At 36.6% G+C, this 23,070-nt stretch overlaps 1 protein-coding gene across 1 annotated transcript in view; it reads left to right on the forward strand.

Annotated features, from left to right (window-relative positions):
* LOC150085574 (catenin alpha-like) overlaps positions 1-23,070 on the forward strand; it is a 707,146-nt gene that overhangs the window by 310,063 nt on the left and 374,013 nt on the right. Inside the window, exon 13 of the mRNA XM_090373354.1 lies at positions 6,990-7,082. Coding sequence (XP_090229480.1) covers positions 6,990-7,082 — 93 coding nt within the window. The remainder of the gene's footprint in view (positions 1-6,989; positions 7,083-23,070) is intronic.

Here is a 23,070-nt window from a genome sequence, read left to right on the forward strand (position 1 = left end):
CATAGCATATACTCTTTATCTAATGTTTTTTTACTATCAGAGGCAGCAGCAGACTTCATTATCTTGTTTCTGTGCCCTGACATTACAGATTATTTACAAGTCGATATAAAGGTTTTTGTGCTACAGCTAATCCTCTTTCTAGCTAACTAAATTACTGCATCTATAGTTTTTGGGTTATTGTTAGCAGGGACACATTTAAAAATTAGCACAGTAGACAAAATATTTGTATATTTTATATTTTTGAAAGCTAATATAATTAATGCACCAGACCCTGGTCAGGAGTTGTCAAGTCATTTGCCCCTGACTATTAGCAGATGGGCCAGGAATTATACTTATTATTCTTATTATTACTAGCCATATAGTGCAAGGAAGCCTGAGGCTTATGCTGCACCAGCTAAAATAAATTTCTGAGTACTCTGAGAGAGAGAGAGAGAGAGAGAGAGAGAGAGAGAGAGAGAGAGAGAGAGAGAGAGAGAGAAGTAGAAGGGAATCACCAAGAAAGAGAAGAATGATGATATCCAGCTCACTGCCTTGAATATGTTTAAGCTATCAACTTCTACAATGGCAGATGGAAATTTATTCCAGCAATCAACCACTCGCTGGCTAAAGGCAAACTTCTGCACATCTATCCTACAACTGTCTTTCCTCAATTTGAATTTATGCACTCTCAGGCAATTATTCTGAGCAAGAGGAAGAATCTCCCATCAGCATTGAGCATGCTGAAACCATTCAAGGCCTTATACACCTCAGTTAGATCACCTCACAGGTGCCTAGTCTCCAGACACTGTAATTTGCAAAACTTAAGTCTTTCTTAATAAGAGCAACCCTTTGTTCCATTCACTAATCTTGTTGCCCTTCTCTGTACTTGTTCCAACAGCTCTACATCCTTCTTAAAATGTGGCCTCAAGACCTGTATACAGTACTCAAGGTGTGGCCTGACCATTGCCTTATACATGGGGATAATCACCTCCTTATCCCTGAAAATCAGGATATGTGACTACATATCCTGATTAAAAATGGATTGATAGAAAAAAATTATATATAAATTAATTATTGTAATATTATTTTTTAGTATTTTGGCTTTATTTTTCTGTAATTTTTATGAATCATAAATATGAGTGTAGTAAAACCTCACTAATTTGGAGCTTCTGTAATTCAGACTGCTTTTGCTAATATATGTATTTTATTATGCATAATGGAGATTTTTCGATATTAATGATATTCATCCAAACTTGTTTTTGAATGGTTTCACAATCACTTTGTCAAAGAAAGAAAACCAATTAAAAAGGAAGCATTAAATGAAAAAATGAAACTTTAAGGCATTGCAGCTGCAAATTCATCCACTGAATTTTTATCAAGTGATGTTGGAAATATCTAGTAGTAGTAGTGGCATGTGATGCAAGAAAGCATGTGTATGAGCTTATGCAGCATCAGCAAAAAAAAAAATCATACCATTCCCTCCAAATGCCTGTCCAGTTCCTCCTTAAATTTATTCAACCTATCAACTTCCACAACGACAGATGGAAGTTTGTTCCAGCAATTAACCATCCGCTGGCTAAAGGCAAATTTCCATACATCTATTCTACATCTGTCTTTTCTTAATTTGAATTTATGCCCCCTTAGGTTTGTAATCTGAACAAGTGGAACGACCCTATCAGAATCAGCGTGCTCAACCCATTCAAGGCCTTATACACCTCAATCAGATCACCGCGCAGGTGCCTAGTCTCCAGCCACTGCAATTTGCAGAACTTAAGCCTCTCTTGGTAAGAGGATCCCTTCATTCCCCTCACCAATCTTGTTGCCCTTCTCTGTACACGCTCAAGTAAATCTACATCCTTCCTAAAATGAGGCCTCCAGACCTGTACGCAGTACTCAAGGCATGGCCTGACCATTGCCTTATACAGAGGGATAATCACCTCCTTTTCCCTGCTAGCAAAATTCCTATATATCATTGACAAAACCCCATGACCTGCCCTGGCAGCATTGCTCAGAAAACTTCATATCTGCCTGCACAATTACTCCCAGGTCTTTTTCATTTTCTACCACTTTAAGTGTAGTACCACACAGTTGGTACATTTCTCTGGGGTTACTTCTACCCATATGCGGTACTTTGCATTTGTCAAGGTTAAACTTCAGTTGCCACTTCTTAGCCCATTTGCCCAAATTATCTAGATCTTGTTGCAGTAGCACACTGCCATTACTGTCATTAACAACCCTGCCAACCTTTGTATCATCTGCAAATTTTGACATTAAGCCTGATATACCTTCATCAATATCATTGATAAATATACAAAACAACAATGGACACAACACCGAACCCTGTGGGACTCCACTAATAACATTAGTCCACAAAGAGTAGCACCCATTGATTACCACCCTCTGTCTTCTCCCACTTAACCATCCTTTTATCCATTGTAGCAACTTACCCTTAATACCATTCTGCTCCAATTTGTACAATAGTCTTTCATGCACAACAGTGTCAAAAGCTTTCCTGAAATCCAAATATATGATATCAAAATTATTTTTTGCATCCAATTCCTTTGTAACCACATCATAATATCCTATCAAATTTGTCAGACAAGACTTTCCCTTAACAAACCCATGCTGTGTCTGAATTATTGCTGCAGCCTTGTCTAGATGATCCTGCAATGCATCTTTAACCAGTGACTCCATTATTTTACCCGTAACAGAAGTTAACCTAACTGGTCTGTAATTACTCGTGTTACCCTTCGATCCCCCTTTGTGAATTGGGGATACATTTGCACATCTCCAGTCCATGGGAACCTCCCCTGAGTCCAAGGATGCTCTCATAATTATGGCTAAGGGTTTGCATAGTTGCTTTGCCGCCTCCTTTAATATAACTAGATAGATCCCATCCACCCCCAGGTGCTTTTCTTATGTTTAACTTCAACAATTTCTCCTCCACTTTGCTCTCAGTTATTACAAAATCATTAACTATCCTGCTACAATTTGATAACCTTCTGCCATTTTCAAACCTTAATAATTCTTTGTGTGAATGTAGATGCAAAATACTCATTCAGTTTGTTTGCTATATGAGCAGGATCATCAAGAGTTGAACCATCTATGTCAATTGGACCAATCAGATTTATCCCCTTCCTTTTAGAGTTTATATAAGTAAAGAAATCCTTGCTGTTTTCCTTAGCATCTTTTGCCAAGGATTTCCCATAATCTGCCTTCGCCTGCCTAACCTCCTTTGTGACCTGATTACAGACTAGCTTATATCTGCCATAGGCTTCTGAGTCACTTGATAATTTATATGCATCCCATGCATTTTTCTTCCCTGTTACAAGTCTCATTAGTTCATTAGATAACCATTTAGGCCTAAACCTTGAACAATATTTCTTAATAGGTATGAAACTTTTAGTAGCATCCACAATTATTCCTTGAATGCTTCCACTTACTATTTACTGTTGGTAACATCGTCAGTTTATCCCACTGTACAGAATTTAAAAACTTTCTGAGACTACTGTACTCACCTTTACGGAAGAAAAAACCTTTTCCGTTACCCCTGATGGTAATTATATCTTTAAGTAAATCCCACATCAGTACACTGTGATCACTGCCACCTAGTGGTTCCTTTATCTGCAAATTCTTAATACACGAATGATCGCTGCTGATAACCAGATCAAGAGTATTACTCTCTCTGGTTGCCTCTCGAACATGCTGCTGCAGAAAACAATCATCCAATAAATCCACAAAAGTCTGACTAATGTGTGAGTGACCAACCCACAAGTTCCAGTCAATATCTGGGAAGTTAAAATCCCCCATTATAAGACATTCTGATTTACTGGCCCACTCTATTTCTCTGTATAATTGTTCATTGTACTCATTCGAGTCATTAGGCCTATAACACACTCCTACTCTTATTTTTGCTTTCGCAGTGCTTATGTCACACCAAACTGACTCAACGTTGCACTGTTCATCTATATGAACTGGGTGCACTTCTTTTGATTTTATGTTTTTCTTAATTAACAGCATAACACCTCCTTCCTTTCTATCCTGTCTATCCTTTCTCTACACATTTTACTCCCCAAATTCCAGTTCTGCATTCCTTATATCTGTGTGATGACACCGTGTCTCTGCTGTCCCAACGATATCCGCCTTTGATGTGCCTTTGCTTATCTCCTACCAACCCTTGTCAACTTTTGTACAACCAATGCATCAGTGAATCATACTCAGCTGCAAATATTTATTTATATCAAAGGAAGCAACTGGAAGGAGTCTGTTGATAATTTATAATTCTAATGAGCATAGTAACAAGTGATATTAATTAAAAAGGGATGGTACAGTTTCGAAAGCGATATTAATTTTAGGAATGTATGAACATGGATAGAAGGGGATATTAAGGCGAGGAAGATGTAGCTGGATATCATATGATGGGAGAAAAAGAATTGGAAACCACTGCTCAAACTGTGAAAGGGAACAATATTTTATATGGGTAAAAATCTGCTACCAAAGCAGGAGGTGAAGGAAGATGGGAAAGAAAACAAACAGAATCATACTTACATAAAGCCAGACGCTGTGCTAATACTTTAATTAAATTTGCTATTTCTGATAAAGGTGAAAATTATTACCTCTAAGAGAAATTCTTTTCTATGAGACATGAAGAATGATATTGTGAAACAGCAGTACACTATCACCTTTTCTCAGCAGAATATTTTTGACTTCTTGAAAAAATCAAAAAAAATTATTTGAACTCTTTATATATGATTTTGTTTTAAATATAAATATTTTCATAAAATGTTATTTTTCTGTGGTTAATATTTATGGTATAATACTTCCTAAGTTAATATATGTTGTAGAATTTGATTGCAAATAAGTTTGCTTGTTTTTATGAACTATGACATGAAAATATTTATATATAATAATAATTTCTATAATATGAACATTTCACTAATTTATGCTATCTCTTCCTCCCTTTAGTTTGAATGAGTGAATATTTACTGTATTTCAAGTTTATTGTTTAGTTTGGTGATTTTAATCTTTAAGGTGTACAGAGTGAATGGTTTTTAAATATTAATCAGGTGATATGCTATTTCAAAAAGATCTTTATAAACCAGTCAGATGGGCTGAGAAAAGGCAGTTTTTTTCTTTTTAGGTATAAAACTGATAAATGCAACATATTGAATTTTGGATAGCAGTAATTCCAGATAATATATATTTGGGTTGAATTAAACTCAAGGTGGTTGACAATAAAAAAAGACAGGTTAATTGTGCAGGCTGACATGAAGTTCACTGAGTAGTGTAGACAAGTTGATAGAACAACTCATAGCATTATACAGGTGATATGTGAGAACTTTGACAGCAGGAGCAGAGCGGTGATTATATATTTGTAAAAAAAAAGCAATAGCTAGGCTCAACCTTGAATACTAACAGGTTTGGAAACTTCATTTTAGGAAGGTTATAGATCTGTTGGAAAGTTTTCAGAGGAGAGCAGCAAGATTAGAGCATTCTTAATAAGAAAAACTGTTGTTCTGTAAATTGGCATCTGGAAACTAGGAATCTGCATGGTGACCTAACTGAAGTGTATAAGTCCTTAAAAGGGTCAAATAAACTAAATGCGGCGCCTCCATAGCTAGGTGAGCAGGAGCAGCAGTGCGTAGTACACACTTCTTGATTAGACCGGGGTTTGAGCCCGTGACCATCAAATACGGAGGATGCAGAAAGGTCAGGGAATGACCACCGCATATCCCCGGAGCAATATGGCCTTAGTTGCTAATGCTCCTAAAAAACCAAATAACAATAATAATAAACTAAATGCTGATGACTTTACTTTACTTTTTCAATTTTACTTTTGCTTAGAAACCTTCACAAGGGAACATAAATTTTCCATATATTCTGGCACATAAGTCACTGCTTAGTTTTTTCTTTATTCATATATTTGTTGTATAAATTTAATCCCTTTTTTACAGTCATCCTTTTGCAAGAAATGTACAAAAAGTCACTGTATACTTTTTAATTAAATTATTTCTGCTCTTTCTTTTAAAAGTATATAGAGGTGAATTTGCTATTATAAATTGATAATCTCATAAGTTTATTTTTCGAGAATCCAAAATAAACCCCAAAAACATAATGTCCAATGGATTCTATGAAATTTTTCATCTGATGAAGAAGATGAACAAATTCTTATATGAAGAATTTGTTTTATCTTTGTTTTAATTTTATCTGTCTTCATTTGCAATTCTTCACAGATGAACAAATTGTATATATTTGAGAAATATATATGTAATAAACTGTAAATATGTTGATATTAATTCATGTCTTTCTAACCTTTAGCAAAATCTATACCCAGGGGCTCACATCTGGTGAGTATGAGCTTGGCACACCCAGGGTCCTGAGCTCGATATCATCATTCTTCTCTTTCTTGGTGATTCCCTTCTCTCTCTTTGGGTAATTCAGATTTTTTTTTTTTTTTTTTTGCCTAGTGCAGCATAAGCCTCAGGCTTCCTTGCACCATATGGCTAATAATAATAATAATAAAAAGTATTTTTACTTCATTCACGCTTAAGGGTTTTATAATTAGCATATAAGCCAACCTTAAAATTTTTGGTGATTTTTCGGTGCTTCAAAGGTCAATTTATATGCTGAATATGTGGTAAATTGAAAAAGATTGTTGCAGTATAGTTGTTCGGAAATATGTCCCTTTAAACAGAGAACAGTTGATTATTGTAATAAACTTCTACCGATGTTGTGGAAGTGGGTATGTTGAATAAATTTAAAGGATTGGTCACATTTATTAGAAAGAATAGGTAAATGAAAGGAATAAAAAAATTTTTTTTAAGCAGAAGCTGGTGCTTTACTCCATGGATCTCTTTGCCAATACCAATATTGGTATTAATTTCCTTTAAACAGTGGATAGGATTGCCCCTTCCCCTGTCTTTGTCAAATGAAATAATTTGTATGTAGTCTATGATTGTTTGTCTGCAAAAATTAATTTATAGATTTATCAATGGAATCTGTCTATATAGGTTGCCAATTTATCTTGCTCCATATCAAGTAATGAAGATGGTGTCAGAATGGTACGATATGCTACATTTCACATTGAAAACCTTGGTCCCCAGGTAAATGCTCATAAAATAGTTTGCTTTTCATAAGTAGTAATAGTTGGTACCTTTATAATTTTTATTAAAAAAATGAAATGTTAATAGGAGTGTTCATTAAATTAAATGTTGATAAGAGTGTTTGAACCACATTTATAACATAACATTTGTTGTTTTCCTTTACAATCTATTTTTTAACCTTTTCCTTTCCCTTTTTCCTCTTTATTTTATTTTATTATAATTAATATCATCATCATTCTATTTTTCATGTCCATATTATTTTTAGAATTTCAAGTTTTATGATTTTTCTCCTCCTCCTCCTCTTCTCTTCTGTTTACTGTATTTATTTAATATAAATACAGTAATATATTTATTGTAATATTTTTAATACAGAATAAAAACAGAATTAGCACCTTCATGATGGCTGAATTGTTAGTAGTCCTGGGTATAACCCCATGTGCAACTCCCGAAATATGTCACCTAATATACTAGAGGTGACCACCCGGGTGTGAACCAACATAAGGAGGGGATTGGGTTTGGCATCAGCACCACATAGAGAAAACCATTGTGTTAGCAGTACTAGGTGGTAGATGACTCTTATCAACCAGTGCAGTACCACCATTTTGCTTTTTGGAGGCTTGAAGTGATTAAACCTGTGTTTAGTCTCCAGAGCAAAGCTCTGGCAACCCCTCTCTTCTTTCATCATGCAGTATGATTGATGTCTTTTGAGGTTATCATAGTGAGATTCAATCTTCCTTACATTTTGAGGGTACATCTCTAAAATAGTGTTCAAAAGCTGGCCACTACATAATTTACCAGAATGAACCTATTAGTAAATCTCTGGGAGGCATCTGGATCATCTAGTGTATAATCTCACTTTCTCTACTTGGCCAGGTAGTGACTGGAGGCAGTCTGGGAGGAGGGGATATTGTCAAGGCCACGTTATGTCAAGGAGCTTGGTATATTCTTGCCATGTATATGCCATATCCCAAAATTTCATTACTTCATACAACATGTCCTCCCCACCATTTCTTACTATTGACTACATCATGCATAGTCAAACTAATAGAACAAACTTATCTACAAAAATAACTAAACCTCCCAAACACTTCCTCATTCCTTTCACAAATATATGTGGTCTCAGTCCCAATCTCAATAATGTTCATTTCCATTTCAGTCTGTAAAGCTCCACCTACTTCTGACAGAATCCCAATTATTGGTTGATTCAACTACTGCCCATCTCAGATGTTCTAATTATTCTCTGTATGATTCCTTTCATTTGAAAGGTGGTACTTATGCATTTGTCCACTCTGATATTCCTTGTCAGAGACTTAGTAATCTGGAATCTCCTCTTTTTGATCATCTCTGGCTTAAAAATCTCTCAACCCCCATTTTGTCAAATTCATTCTCTGCCTCTATTATTCTCTCAGCTCCGCTAATCACTTGGAACTCTTTGACTTCCTTTCTTTGAAACTTGATTTTCTCCAGTCCAACTTTTCTAACAGTGATGTAATTTTCCTTGGTGATTTTAATGTGTACAACTCCAACTGCCTTCCATTTTCTAGTCACATGGACCCAGCTGGTTGAGATGCTGAGGCTTTTGCAATTAATAATGACCTCACATAGATTGTTTTCATTTACCTCCTAGAATTCCTGACAATCCTGAGTACACAGCCCTCACAACCCTTCCAAGGACATAGTTGAGATGAGTGGTCACCACCTCAGATCACAACTTGATTGTCTCTTCTCCGATTGAGAATTTCTCTTGTGGACATTCTCAATCTTGTTTTGTTTACCATTACAAGAATGCAAAATGGAATGATCTGAGATTTCTATTCTAATTTTCCTTGGTTGAATTACCATTTTAAATCTTGTGATATCAGTGTTTACTAAGGTCGTGTCAGCGAAATTATATTTTTAGGGATGAAATCTTTTATTCCACATCCCTCCTTAAAATCTTTTCCTTTATCTAAACTTTAGTTTTCCAATAAGTGAGCTAAAGCTGTTCAAGATAAGAATATTGCATATCATAATTGGCTTGCATTGGCTTTATCTCTTCAACCTCCATTTTCTGGAACAATCTCCTTTCACACTTATTTCCTGAAATTTACAATCTACAGAAATTCAAGCCTAATGTGGGCGAGTATCTTCTTTCATCTTGCCAACTTTCATCACATGCATGGTACTAACTAATATAGGTTTAAATACCTTTTGCGTTTGGAGTTTTCATAACCAAAAAAAATATATAAAAAAATAATTATGGTACTGGTGCTTTTTAAAACAGTAATTTATTTTAAAATATTGTGGTGCCACATGGCACATACTTTGAAGAGAGCATTCAGAATGCTCTCTGTGTATAAAGTATTCAGTCGGGATCCGGAAAAATTGCCCCCCGCATTTCGCCCCTCGCATTTCGCCCTCCGCATTTCACCCACGGCACATTTTGCCTCTCGCATTTCGCCCCTGACACATTTCGCCCCCAGTAGATAATGAATAGGCTATAGAAATGTAAATAATACACCTAATTTTTTTATTAATTCTAATTTATTTTGTTTTAATAGAATGAATCAATCAAAGGTAATCAATCAATCAAAGGTAAAGATAATCAAATCAAAGGTAATCAATCATAGAATAAATGCACATTATTATTGTTTAAAACTCGAAGTTGTATGCAATGCCTCTAAGGTAATCAATCACATTATGATTTTGAAAATCTTGGACTATTCTTTTGATTCTAACAGAAATTGCAGCATACTTCTTGTTCCATCAGAAAACCACTCCTAGCTACGCTCCAATAACTGAAGATTGTTACTAGTGGAAAAAATAAGTATGCGACCCAGGAGCAGTTCGTCCTGCTCCCGGGTCACACATACATTAAAAACTGTTTAATAGATTTGATAATTGAGAGCTATTAAGGGCTCGATAATTCCTATATTCTATTATATTATAAATCAACAGGGATTACCTTTATTTTAGATATAGGACGCTTCTTTTCCAACTCGCTAATAATTCTTGAGGATGGCAATATCAATTTCAAAACAGGTGGGACATCTTCCCCACTGTCAGAACCGTAGTGTTCAGACCGTGCGGTCTCAACAGTGAGTGCTCAAGACTTCTGTCTTCAAACACCATACCTCTGGCAGCAAGGAAACCATTACGTGGATTGGCATAAAATTAGATTTTTGAAGGTCTAAACTGTTTAATAAATATGGACCAATTATTTCTTTTGGTCCTGTAGCTGGACTTTAGAGTTAAATTTAGGGGTCTAATAAAATTGTATATGGGGGGGGATTATTCTCTACATTCCTTAAGTCGGACTAGAACTTTTCGGGCGTCATGTTCACAGGAATAGAGCAACTCACAATTAATCATTGATATCGCCATCCTCAAGAATTATTAGTGAGTTGGAAAAGAAGCTTCCTATATCTAAAATAAAGGTAATCCCTGTTGATTTATAATATAATTAAAAACTGTTGTACATTGCCATCGATAATAATTTCTTGATAATTTTGTGGAATTACCAGGTCCTGGAGATTGCTCAGTAAAGCAGGAGTACTATTATTGCATTGAACATGACGAATGGTTCATTTAAGTGAATCCTTTTTAGGAAATAATACCGTGACATTGGTATGAGCCTCTGCAATAATTGGTGCAACAATTTGCTGTGGCCGTTCGTTCGTGGTTGTTGCATGTTGCCATATTTGACCAATCAATTGCAATGCTTCCGACCTTGCAGCTTGAGCTGCATGGTTATGTTTAGTTACGACTTTCTCAACTGGGCCTTCCAAACCCTCTGTCCAAACACGCCCTTTGCAGGTGGAACGTTTTTGAATTGAGCAAGAGTCCACTCTGTATCTTACTTCTCTGTGGAAGGCAGTGAAAACAGCAAACACGTGCTGTCGACTGCACCAAGAAATGTGAGGAGAACCAGATGCAGGAACTTTTATTGTTTGAATTTAGACAAATCAGAACAAGATTCACTTGTTACTGAAAAGATTCCTATAAGATTAGTCATTGTTCCCTCCCCCATGTCCGTCACTAACCACGTGACTATTGCCCTCGTGGTCGAGTATGTATTCTTTCCATTGTGAAAGGATTAACAATTCCAGTTAATCCTTTCACAATGGAAAGAGAACCCTGAAGACATACAAAAGGGGAGAAATTAGTTTAAAAACTACGTGACAATTTGTACACGAATGTCATTTTGAAAATTTGTTTGGAAAAGTTAGAGTTATCGGAAGTTCAGTTCGAGTAATCGAGAGAGTTTAACATGGAATCTCCACTAAAGGGGCTGGGACTTCAATAAAAATTCGAGTTATCGAGAGTTGACTGTACAGTATTTACATTTCTGTAGCCTACTCATTATCTACTGGGGGCGAAATGTGCGAGGCGTAAAATGCCGGGGGCGAAATGTGCCGGAGGCAAAATGTGTGAGGCGAAATGTGGGGGGCCACTTTTCCATAAACCATTCAGTCATTAGTCACAGGTATCTCCATAGTGGGGCTTAAAGGGGAACAGGTATCCTGTGTGTTATCAGACACTCAGCCTAAAACACTGATGGATCCAATATCTCTCTATTACAGAAGATTTAGGAGAAGTCCGGTTTTAGTCCTCCCTAAAATCCACTCATGCACACCTTCTCGATGGTAAGCCTGTTACGTCACTTAGGTGGCAACGAACGTGTAGAGTGGTTCTCTTCAAGACGCCTGGTCAGCGTGAAGAGGAAAAGACCAAACCCTCCAGCACATGAAAGCACGACGAAACAAATGGCCCTCAGTCCCCAGCAGCTTTCACTCTCCCTCTTACGGCAGCGAGAGGATCAGAGTGGAAGCAGAGGGTGCTAAGAATCTCTGGGTTCGACCAGGCTGCCATGCACGGAAAATGAACTTGGCCTGTTATAACGTAAGAACACTCATCGGTGAAGACAGGATATTAGAGCTGGAAAAGGAATTGGAAAATGTGAATTGGAATATCTTCGGTTTGGCTGAAACAAGAAGAAGAAATGCATCACTTATAAGTTTATCAAGTGGAAATCTGCTGTACACCAATGGAAACAGTGAAAGAAGTGAAGGTGGAGTTGGGTTTCTGGTCCATAAAGATTTTGGAATTCAAATGGATTTTGGATTTTTTGGATTTTGGAAAAACAACATTTTGGAATTCAAAAGTACATCACCAAGAGTGTCAAGACTAATACTCAAGATTTCTAAGAGATACAAGCTAAAGATTATAATGATTTATGCACCAACATCGAGCCATGATGATGAAGAGGTTGAAGAAATGTATACAGAAATGGAGAGTCTTCTAGATGAGCAGAAAACCCACTACACTATTATAATGGGAGACTTCAATGCTAAGGTTGGAAAAAGACAAAACAGCGCAGTAAGAGGAACTATAGGAAATTTTGGAATTGGTGAAAGAAATGAAAGAGGTGAAAGACTTGTGGAATTTGCAGAATCTCAAGGATTGTCAGTAATGAACACTTTTTTCAAGAAAAGGGTGAACAGAAAGTGGACATGGAAGAGTCCAAATGGATTAACTACTAATGAAATCGACTTCATCCTCACTAACAGAAGATATATTGTGAATGATGTTACTGTCCTGAATAAGGTAAATGTTGGAAGTGATCACAGAATGGTAAGATGTACACTTGATATAGATGTAGGAAAGGAAAGGAAAAAACTGACCCGAGTAAATAATACAAAGGTCTTTGAGATAACAGAAGAGGAGAAAAAGCAGTATGTACTGGAACTTAAGAACAAGTATGAGCTTCTGCAGACTGCTGAGGACCAAGATATCGATGAGGAATATTACAACTTTTTGAAAGTGATAAAGCCCAAGAAACCTATAGGGAAAAAGAAATCCAAAGAAGAAAAAATTAGTCAAGAAACACTTGTCATGATGAACCGAAGACGACAAATGAAAAGCAAGAAAAACACTGACAGGGAGAAAATTGAGTATACTGAGTTATGCAAAGCCATTAGAAAGAGACTCAGAGAGGACATAAGAAGATTTAACACAAGAAAAGTAGAACAAGCATTAAGGGAAAACAAAGGAATTAAATCAGCAGCCATGAGCAGTAAAACAGAAAGACAAATGATACTGAAACTGAAGAATAGCGATGGTGTACTTATAAACAGCAGAGAAGGCATAATTCAAATAGCAGAAGACTACTATAGAGAATTATACAAGGAGCAGGGGAATGATGCCAGCAGTGGGGAAGATGATTTGCAAAGTAGCAACACATACGACATACCCAATATTCTTCCTGATGAGGTAGAACATGCATTGAAGAAAATGAAGAATCAGAAAGCCCCGGGGGAAGATGAAGTTACTGTAGAGTTGTTAAAATTGGGAGGAAGAGACATAACACAAAAACTGGCAAGGGTCTTCACAAAGTGCATTAGAAAAGGTGTGACACCTAAGCAGTGGAATAATGCAATCATAGTTTTGCTGCATAAGAAAGGAGATAAATCAGAAATTGGAAATTATAGACCAATTAGCTTGCTATCCCACATCTACAAGTTGTTCACAAGGGTCATTACTAACAGATTAGACAGAATACTTGATGAGAATCAACCGAAAGAGCAAGCTGGCTTTAGGACAGGATTCTCAACTATGGATCACCTTCATGTAATATCACAGCTAATGGAGAAAGCAAATGAATATAAAACACCATTATGCCTGGCATTTGTGGATTATGAAAAGGCATTTGACTCCATACAGCATAAGGCAATGTTTCGGGCACTGGAAAGACAAGGCATTGATACCCCATATATTATGATTTTGAAGAAAATATATGAGAGTGCTACCTCCTTTATTAGACTAGACAAAGACAGTAGGAAATTTAAAATTGAGAAAGGAGTTCGACAAGGAGACACAATATCTCCGAAGCTGTTTACTGCTGCCCTTGAGGAAGCTTTCAGAAGATTAGACTGGTCGCAGAAAGGAGTCAATGTGAACGGAGAGTACCTAAACCATTTACGATTTGCAGATGACATTGTGGTCATAAGCCACGATCCCAACGAATTAGAGGAAAATCTTAATCAGCTATGCACAGCTAGTAAGGATTTTGGACTAAAGATGAATATGGCTAAAACAAAAGTAATGATGAACAAGTATGCCACAGAAAGGGAAATAAAGATTGAAGGAGCAGTAATTGAAAAGGTGCAGTCATATACTTATCTGGGACAAGTCATTAGCTGTAATAATGATAAATGGCTGGAAGTCAAGAGAAGAATAAATTTTGGATGGATAGCATTCAGGAAATATAGTCACATACTGAAGAGCAATATCCCAGTTTGTCTGAAACGTAAAATAATGAACCAATGTATACTCCCCACCATGACTTATGGCAGTGAAACTTGGGCACTCACCAAAAGAATGGAAGAGAAGCTGAGAACTACACAGCGAAGAATGGAACGAATCATATTGGGAATCAGACTGTTAGATAAGAAGAGAAACACATGGATTAGGCAACAAACTCAAGTAAAGGACATTCTTATCAAAACTAAAGAACTAAAATGGTCCTGGGCAGGACACATAGCTCGAAGACATGATGACAGATGGACTAAGAAAATAACAGAATGGTATCCAAGAGGAGCTAGAAGAAAACCTGGAAGACAAAGGCGGAGATGGATAGATGAAATTCATGAGTTTGTGGGTAGTAATGGATGGCCAGTGCTCAAAACAGAAGGAACTGGAAAGTTGCTGGAGAGGCCTTCATCCTGCAGTGGATTGAAAATGGCTGATGATGATGATGATCTCCATAGCCAGGAGCGGCAGTGCGTAGCACACGCTTCTTGATTAGACCGGGGTTCGAGCTCATGACCACCAAATACGGAGGATGCGGAAAGGTCAAGGAATGACCACTGCATATCCCTGGAGCAATATGGCCTTAGTTGCTAATGCTCCTAAAAACCAAATAACAACAACATTAGTCACATATGAAATCTCTGAGTATTGTGCATTTCATCCTTATGATATAGTTTCAGATTGATGATGGTGCCTCCGTAGCCAGGTGGGAAGGAGCTGCAGTGGTGCGTAGCACACGCTTCTTGATTAAACCGGGGTTCGAGCCCGTCACCACCAAATACGGAGGATGCGGAAAGGTCAGGGAATGACCACCGCATAACCCGGAGCAATATGGCCTTAGTTGCTAATGCTCCTTAAAAAACCAAAACAACAACAACAAACAACAGATTTATGATGTTCACCATAAGCCTATTCCCTGCCCATCCACAATATACAGAGTGAAGAAGCCTATCTAATTAAACTAAATCTTAATATTTTAGCCAACTTCATGTGTCAAAGACTAGCTAATATGCAAAACACTTCTTTATTTTATCAAGCTTTTACTTAACTATAATGTAAGAGTAAGATGCATATAGTGAAGTGACGATTATTAATTCAGAGTCAGAAAAATCTGTTATGTGCTATAAAAACAACCAAAAAATAATCACGAAAATTCTGTAATGTGTACATTGAAATATAACATAAACCTTCCTTTCAATATCAAAGCAATGTAAAATAAAGGATTTGTGGATTAAACCATAACTAATAGATTTGTTTTAGTAGATGTGTAAAAAGCATTTTAATAATTATTAAAACACACACAGACACACTTTCCTGGGTTTTGTAGGTACAGCCTGTGAACTAGTTCGGGTTTCTAGTGTTGTTAGCCAACTCAGGCACGCATTTAGCTTAAACTTGAGTTTAGATTCAGCACTGATCCCTAGACTTCTCAGCTCTCAAATATGCCCAAACAGGTTTACAGCAGTTGTACCTCCCTGAATTCCTAGGAAAAATGTTAAGCCAATATTTTGATTACATATACTTAATACTAAATATTACAGATTCTGAACAACGGCATATCAATTTTTAAATTTTTTCAATCGATTTTTTGAATATCAGTATCAATGGAACTTACAAATCTACAAAACAAAAGTAATTACTTACTGCATGATATATAAAATGCTCTGTAATTACTGTATAGTACTGTTGCTGTGCAGTAATTAGTTTATCATGCACGCACACACACACACATTTTTAAATACATACATACATACATACATATATATATATTGTGTGTGTACACACACACACACACACACACAGAAACCCTTGATATGGCCCCTCCACCGTAAAACGCCAGTGAATACTTCTGAACTGATTTCCATAAATATTAATAGGACAATCCCGCGGTAAAGTGCCACCCTCACAAGTTGGAATACGTTATATCTGTTAATTATTAAATGTACAGTTTTTCATTGCAAACAAACTCAATTTAAAGCCAAACCTGCATGCAGTTCTGCCTCGTCTTTTTATTTATAGGATATATAGTCAGCAAATGATATTTTTCAAACCATCATGAAAATCATTTTTGTCCCTGTAAATAAGAAAGTAGACTCAGGGAATTTCCCACTGCTCGGTTATCCTCCATTTTTGCATTTTTAAGCATTCCTTGCACTTGTCCCATGCTGTGAGATGGGGGGGGGGGCTAATACAAAAGAACGAACATTTTACTTTCATGCATCAAGTGCCTTTCTGCATTTGTTACAGCTTTAAACAGTTTATTTTTTGAACGTAATTATTGAATGTATTTTGGTATTATTACTATTAAATATCAGATTTAGAGAGTAACTTTTTTCTTTTATTTTCATTAAAGTTAATTCAGGAGTACTGACCTCTCAAAATGACTAAGAGTGTGAATGTGAATGAAAAAAAAGAGGTGTGCAGTTACAAAAAACACACCCTGGTAACAGCCAGCATATGATTGCAGACCATTTTTCTGCTGTATTGGGATAAACCACTAAGTTGGTGCCATGTTGGAGACATTCTTAGTGAATAAAAGAAGTGGCATACTCACCAGATGTGATATCACCTGTTGGTAACATCATCTGGTGAGTATGGGCTTGGCACACCCAGAGTCCTGAGCTGGATATCATCATTCTTCTCTCTCTTGGTGATTCCCTTCTACTTCGGACTCTTGTTCTCTCTCTCTCTCTCTCTCTCTCTCTCTCTCTCAGGATAATTCAGAAATTTTTTTGGGCTGGTACAGCATGAGCCTCAGGCTTCTTTGCACCGTATGGCTAATAATAATAATAATCTGCAAACTTGGACATTAAGCCTGATATACCTTCATCAATATCATTGATAAATACACAAAACAACAATGTGCCCGGTCGGCCCCAACAATGTGTCCGGTCGGCCCCAGCACCGAACCCTGGGGCCGACCGGGCTAGCCGAGTGGGTAAAGTACCTGCCCAGCAACCCAAAGGTCGCGGGTTCGATTCCCGCCTCGGGCTTGGACCAAAGTACTGCAAAAAACCTTGGGAGGTGCAATATGGCCACAGAAGCCGATGCGCCAACAACTACCAAATAAAAAAATAATAAAAAAAAAAAACCGAACCCTGGGGGGCTCCACTAATAACATTAGTCCACGTAGAGCAGTGTGCATTTATTACCACTCTCTGCCACCTGCCACTTAACCATCTGTTTATCCATTGCAGTCATTTGCTCTTAATGTCCGTACAGCAGTCTTCCATGTGCAACATTATCAAAGTTTTCCTGAAAGCCAAGTACAGCAGACTCTCGATTTACCGGGATCGGTTTAACCGGGACAGTTCAAGACTCCAAATTAAAAACAAAAATCAACCAGAAATCATAAAATTCTAGTAATAACTAGAATAGGTTTAAGTGGATGTTTTACAAGTCATAAATAAGTGGCTTTATAAGTTCGTCAGTGGGAGATTAGTGTACCTATTATCTTGCAACCCCCACTGTCTTCACACCTACCACTCAAGAAAAAAAAAAAAAAGGGAACAAATGTTTAGTTTGTTTTAGTGCATCACATCGATTGTTGTGTTCTGTTGCACTGCAAAAAGACAAATTTTGTTTCGTTATTTATGTCAGGGATGTTGGAATTTTTTTTATAGTAAATATTTTTTTTTTGTTTAGAAATTGCGAAAATGATGGGTGAACTCGAAAGAATTGTGCTTTCAGTTAAACAAAAACTTGAAATTATTCAAAAGTTTGGAAACAGTGCAGCCGTTAAATCTTTAAGGAACCATTATAATGTTGGTGACAAAACCATACGCAACATCGTAAAATATAAACAGAAGCTATTAGATTTAAAATGCACGTCATAAAAAATATAAATGGAAGCATCGTATTGGACACGCGAGTAGTGCGTGGTAAGTTTTTTATTTTTTTATCTCTCACGATATTTTTTACGTAGGTTGCTGAACATTTTTCGATACAAAAAGTCCCCGATTTATGCAACATTGGTAGTGACCTCCAGAAATGTGCTTTAATAAAATGTGAGGCTCGTGTGAGGTGATAATACTGAGTTTTTGCTTTAACCCTGTGAAATTCTTTTCAAAAAATTTAATTTTGTCTGTTATCATGCTGCCGACTAAGAGAATAAGTGACAGCGCTACTAGTAAATCTACCAAGTAAAGGAAAGTGATCGATTTGTATCAAAAAATGGTCAAACATTAACATTTGTATGAAAATGGTCAAACATTAACAAGTATCACGCTGAATTCAGATTTGTCAGTAATACTATAGTATTATTAGTAATATGTTATTACTCATTCCCAAGTTACATAAAACTCAACTTAAGTAAGATGTCCTGGAACGTATCTCTTACTTATGTCGGGGACTTCTGCATTTTTGGATTAACCAGGAAATCGATTATCCAGGATTTTTTTTTTTTTTTTACCATCTATCCCAGAAAATCGAGAGTCTACTGTATATGATATCAGAATTATTTTTTGCATCCAGTTCCTTTGTGACCACATCGTACCATCCAATCAAATTGGTTAGACAAGACTTCCCCTTAACAAACCCATGTTGTGTCTGAACTATTACTGCGGTCTTGTCTAAGTGATCCTTATCACCTCTTTAACCAGTGGCTCCATTATTTTCCCTGGAACAGAAGTTAAACTAACAGGTCTATAATTATTTGGGTCACCCTTTGTGAATTGGGGATACATTTGCACATCTCCAGTCGATAGGGATCTCCCATGAATCTAAGGATGCTCTCATAATTATGGCTAAGAGTTTGCTTACTTCCCTTGCTGCCTCCTTCAATATAACTGGATAGATTCCATCTGCCCCAGGTGCCATTTTAGACTCCCAAGTAGCAAGCACAGCTTGGCATATCTCAGAGAATGTCTGCTACACTTTCAAGGATCATCAAAAGTATTCAATAATTGAATTGTATTTGCTATCCCTTGGCAATCCCTCCAGTTCACAGATGCCATATGGCACCTTAAACTGTCAGTTGCCTCTTCTGAAGTTAATACCCATGCCTTTACCTTTAACTATTGCAACATCTTTCTTCATCTTCCAACTGACAATTGCATGATCACTTCCTGGCAGTGGTTCCTGTGATGTCATCTGAATCTTAATAATGATGAGGTCAAGAATATTCTCTCCTAGTATTTTTTCTGGCATGCTGGTACAAATAATCATCTTGTTTATTTAAAAAAGTTTTTCCCAATCGCAAGTATCCCTTCCACTTATTCCAATCAACTTGTGGTAGATTAAAGTCATCCATAATAAGACATTCACACTTGCTTGCCCATTCCATCTGCATGTAAAGACTCTTGTCATATTCTTCAAAATCTTCTGGTCTGTAGATTACTCCCACTCTCTTTGTTACTTTGCTTCTGACTAACTCACATCACACAGATTCTATGCTGGCTTTTCCTTCAGACTCAGGAAAAGCTCTTTTTGTGCTCGGACTGCTTTTGATAAGAAGCATGACCCCTCCACCCCTTCTATCTTCCCTAAATGCATTATACATACCGCAGTGGTATTCGTCATTACCAATTTCCAAATGGCACCACATTTCTTTTAGCTCTATTGTGTCAGCATTAGTTGTTCCTACTCAGGAGTTGAAATTCAACCATTTTATTGACAACCCTCCTGTCATTACTGTAGACCAGTTGAGTCTAAATAATCTTCTATAGTTTACTATTCTGACATACCCCTTGAAGATATTTAGTTTCTATCTGACTTATATCTTCCCTCTCATTTGAAACATTGCTACCCTGAGAACATCTTATCAACATTGGCAGTAGTGGTAACAAACAAGAATTCATGAGGTGAGTGCAAGCATTACTTTGTTGATCCATATCATCATATAAAAGTGGATCTAAATTACCCTTCTCCTCCCCCTTAACTATCAGTTTCCCCAAACCTTTAGGTATCCTCAATGATACTGAAAAAATCCTTGCACCATCTTTGTTCAAATGAATACCATCTCTACAAAATAGATTCTTACTATCTACAAATGCAGGCCATGCTGATAAAAAATCTCCCCCCCCCCCCTAGAACCTTGCAGATTCACACAAGTCTCAAGTTAATCCACAAGGCTTTCAGCATATAATCCCTCCTATCGAAATTGCGGAATTTTTTCAGCATAGATCTGTATTTCTCCAACAGATGGCCAAGTTGTGTGTGTTTAATATTGTTAGTCCCCCCCCCCCCCAACTTGAATAATAATTCTTTCTTTACCTCCCTTAAAATCTGACAATCTGTTGGTAATATCATCAATTGTTTTTCCTGGCAAACAGACCCTAGTGCTGGACCACACCACCTATCTTTATTACAAAAAACATGTTTCGTTGACAATACAGTGACCCAATAAAACTAGATCATCTTTGACAAGAGCAGTCCGCCCTTGACTATTCTTTTCTGGGTTCCAAATCAGGGACACATAACTTGGCAGTCAGGAGATATATGAGTTCCTGACTAGCTCCCAGTTACATTTGTTCCTAGGGCAAGCACTCATTTCTTCGCTAACTCGAATTCTTTTCATAACGCAAAAAATTGTAATTTGAGATCAGGGTGATTCTTGTAGATTTTACCTTGCTGAATTCAAATATGGTAACAATATTGCCCTAACACCCACCAATTTTAAGGGAGAAGGGATTAATGTCAAAAACTAAGTTTCTAGTAAAAAAAAAATCATATATTTCAAGAAAATATTACTAGTATAAAACAGAGCTACAATGCTCAATATGTTTACGTTGTATTTCAATATTTGTAGAAGAATAAGAGAAATTTACCTTAATGTGATATGTAGAACATTTCCTAATGACACTCTCCAGCAAATAAACAAAAATAAAATTAAAGTAAAATGATTACAGTAATAAAATTAATAAAAAAAATTAAAACAAGTTCAATGCAAATTTTGAAAAAAATTTGAAAAAAAGGAAGGAAAGTTTTTTTCAAAATTTTTGTTTAAACTTGTTTTCATTTTTTAATATTTTTTTTAAAAATTAATTTTATTACTTGTAATCATATTACATAATTTTATTTTCGTTTATTTGCTGGAGAGTGTCATTAGGAAATGTTGTACGCATCATATTGAGGTAAATTTCTCTAATTCTTCTACAAATAAGAAAATGTTACATACAATACTAACATATTGAACAGTGGGTCTGTTAACCTTATTCTGGATAGTAACGAATGGGCCTGGTGTGCTGGGGTCCATGGTTGAGAGAACAAATATAGATACATATAATTATAACCCAGTTTAATGTAAAATATACTAATAGTATCAACAGGCAGGTTTTCGAGACTAACAAGTCTCTTTATCAACTGAAATTCAAAATACAAATACAACGGATAAGTGCAATGAGCTGAGTGAGGCATGTTATTCATGTGCTATTGTTGCACGGACGTGCGCTGTTTTTACTCCACTGATCATCTAGCATTAAAATGGTTGTCTCTAGGATGGGGTGTAGACGTATGCCTTTGTGCGGTTTATTGCCTTTGGATTGTTTAATATGTTAAGTGACTCTAGCCATAGGCGGTGGCGAAAGTGTCGTGAGTGGTCTACTATTTCAAAGTCACGTTTGGGATCAAGATCGTGGTTGGTGGCCCAAAAATCGCCTTACAGAACATGACAGAGCAATTCAGCTTGCCGAAACTGACCAGTCCGCAGTCGCGGAACATTTTTGGGCCACCAACCATGATCTTGATCCCAAACGTGACTTTGAAATAGTAGAACACTCACGACACTTTCGCCACCGCCTATGGCTAGAGTCACTTAACATATTAAACAATCCAAAGGCAATAAACCGCCACAAAGGCATACGTCTACACCCCATCCTAGAGACAACCATTTTAATGCTAGATGATCAGTGGAGTAAAAACAGCGCACGTCCGTGCAACAATAGCACATGAATAACGTGCATCACTCAGCTCATTGCACTTATCCGTTGTATTTGTATTTTGAATTTCAGTTGATAAAGAGACTCGTTAGTCTCGAAAGCTACTGCCTGTTACTGTTAGTATATTTTACATTAAACTGGGTTATAATTATACGTATCTATATTTGTTCTCTCAACCTTATTCTGTTTACAAAAATGTTTATCTGATAACAAAGCACTTATTTTGTTTGTTTTTTTTGTTTTTTTTTTGTGTTTTTTAATCATCTATTGGTATCTTTCATATGAGAGACACCAACAGTAGTCTGCCAACATATTCAGACTCCATTTTACCTGGTATCTTTTTTCCATTCAAGAAACCTTTCACCATGTGTTCATTGGAGACTACTCCCAAGTTTTCAGTCCAAGTCTAAATGAGGATGTAGGAAATTGAAGCTTTAATGACATGTTGCTTTCCAACTCTTTGTATGCTAAAATTAGCTCATCCACAATTTCACTGTAATTTTATGATTTCACATTGCCTAAAACTTTTTGGCAGGCATTTTCAAATGCCTTCCAGGCTCTTATTTCTGTAGCATTTCATTTTTTAGTGAATTCATCATTATGGAATAGCAGTTTGATTTGAGGGCCCACAAAAATTCCCTCTTTAATCTTGATCTCACTGATTCAAGGAAACTTTGCCTCAAAATCCTTTTCCTTCTTTTTCCATCACTTTCACAAATATTTTTATCAAACTTAGCTTGATGTGCAATGGAGGTAAATGGATTCTTCACTTCTCCACCAATGGCTGCCCCACTCACATTAAAAGCAGCTTGCAGTCCAAT

The sequence above is a fragment of the Mastigoproctus giganteus genome, chromosome 5, assembly GCF_048544385.1.
Source record: "Mastigoproctus giganteus isolate SK-2022 chromosome 5, ASM4854438v1, whole genome shotgun sequence".
Taxonomy (NCBI): Eukaryota; Metazoa; Arthropoda; class Arachnida; order Uropygi; family Thelyphonidae; genus Mastigoproctus; species Mastigoproctus giganteus.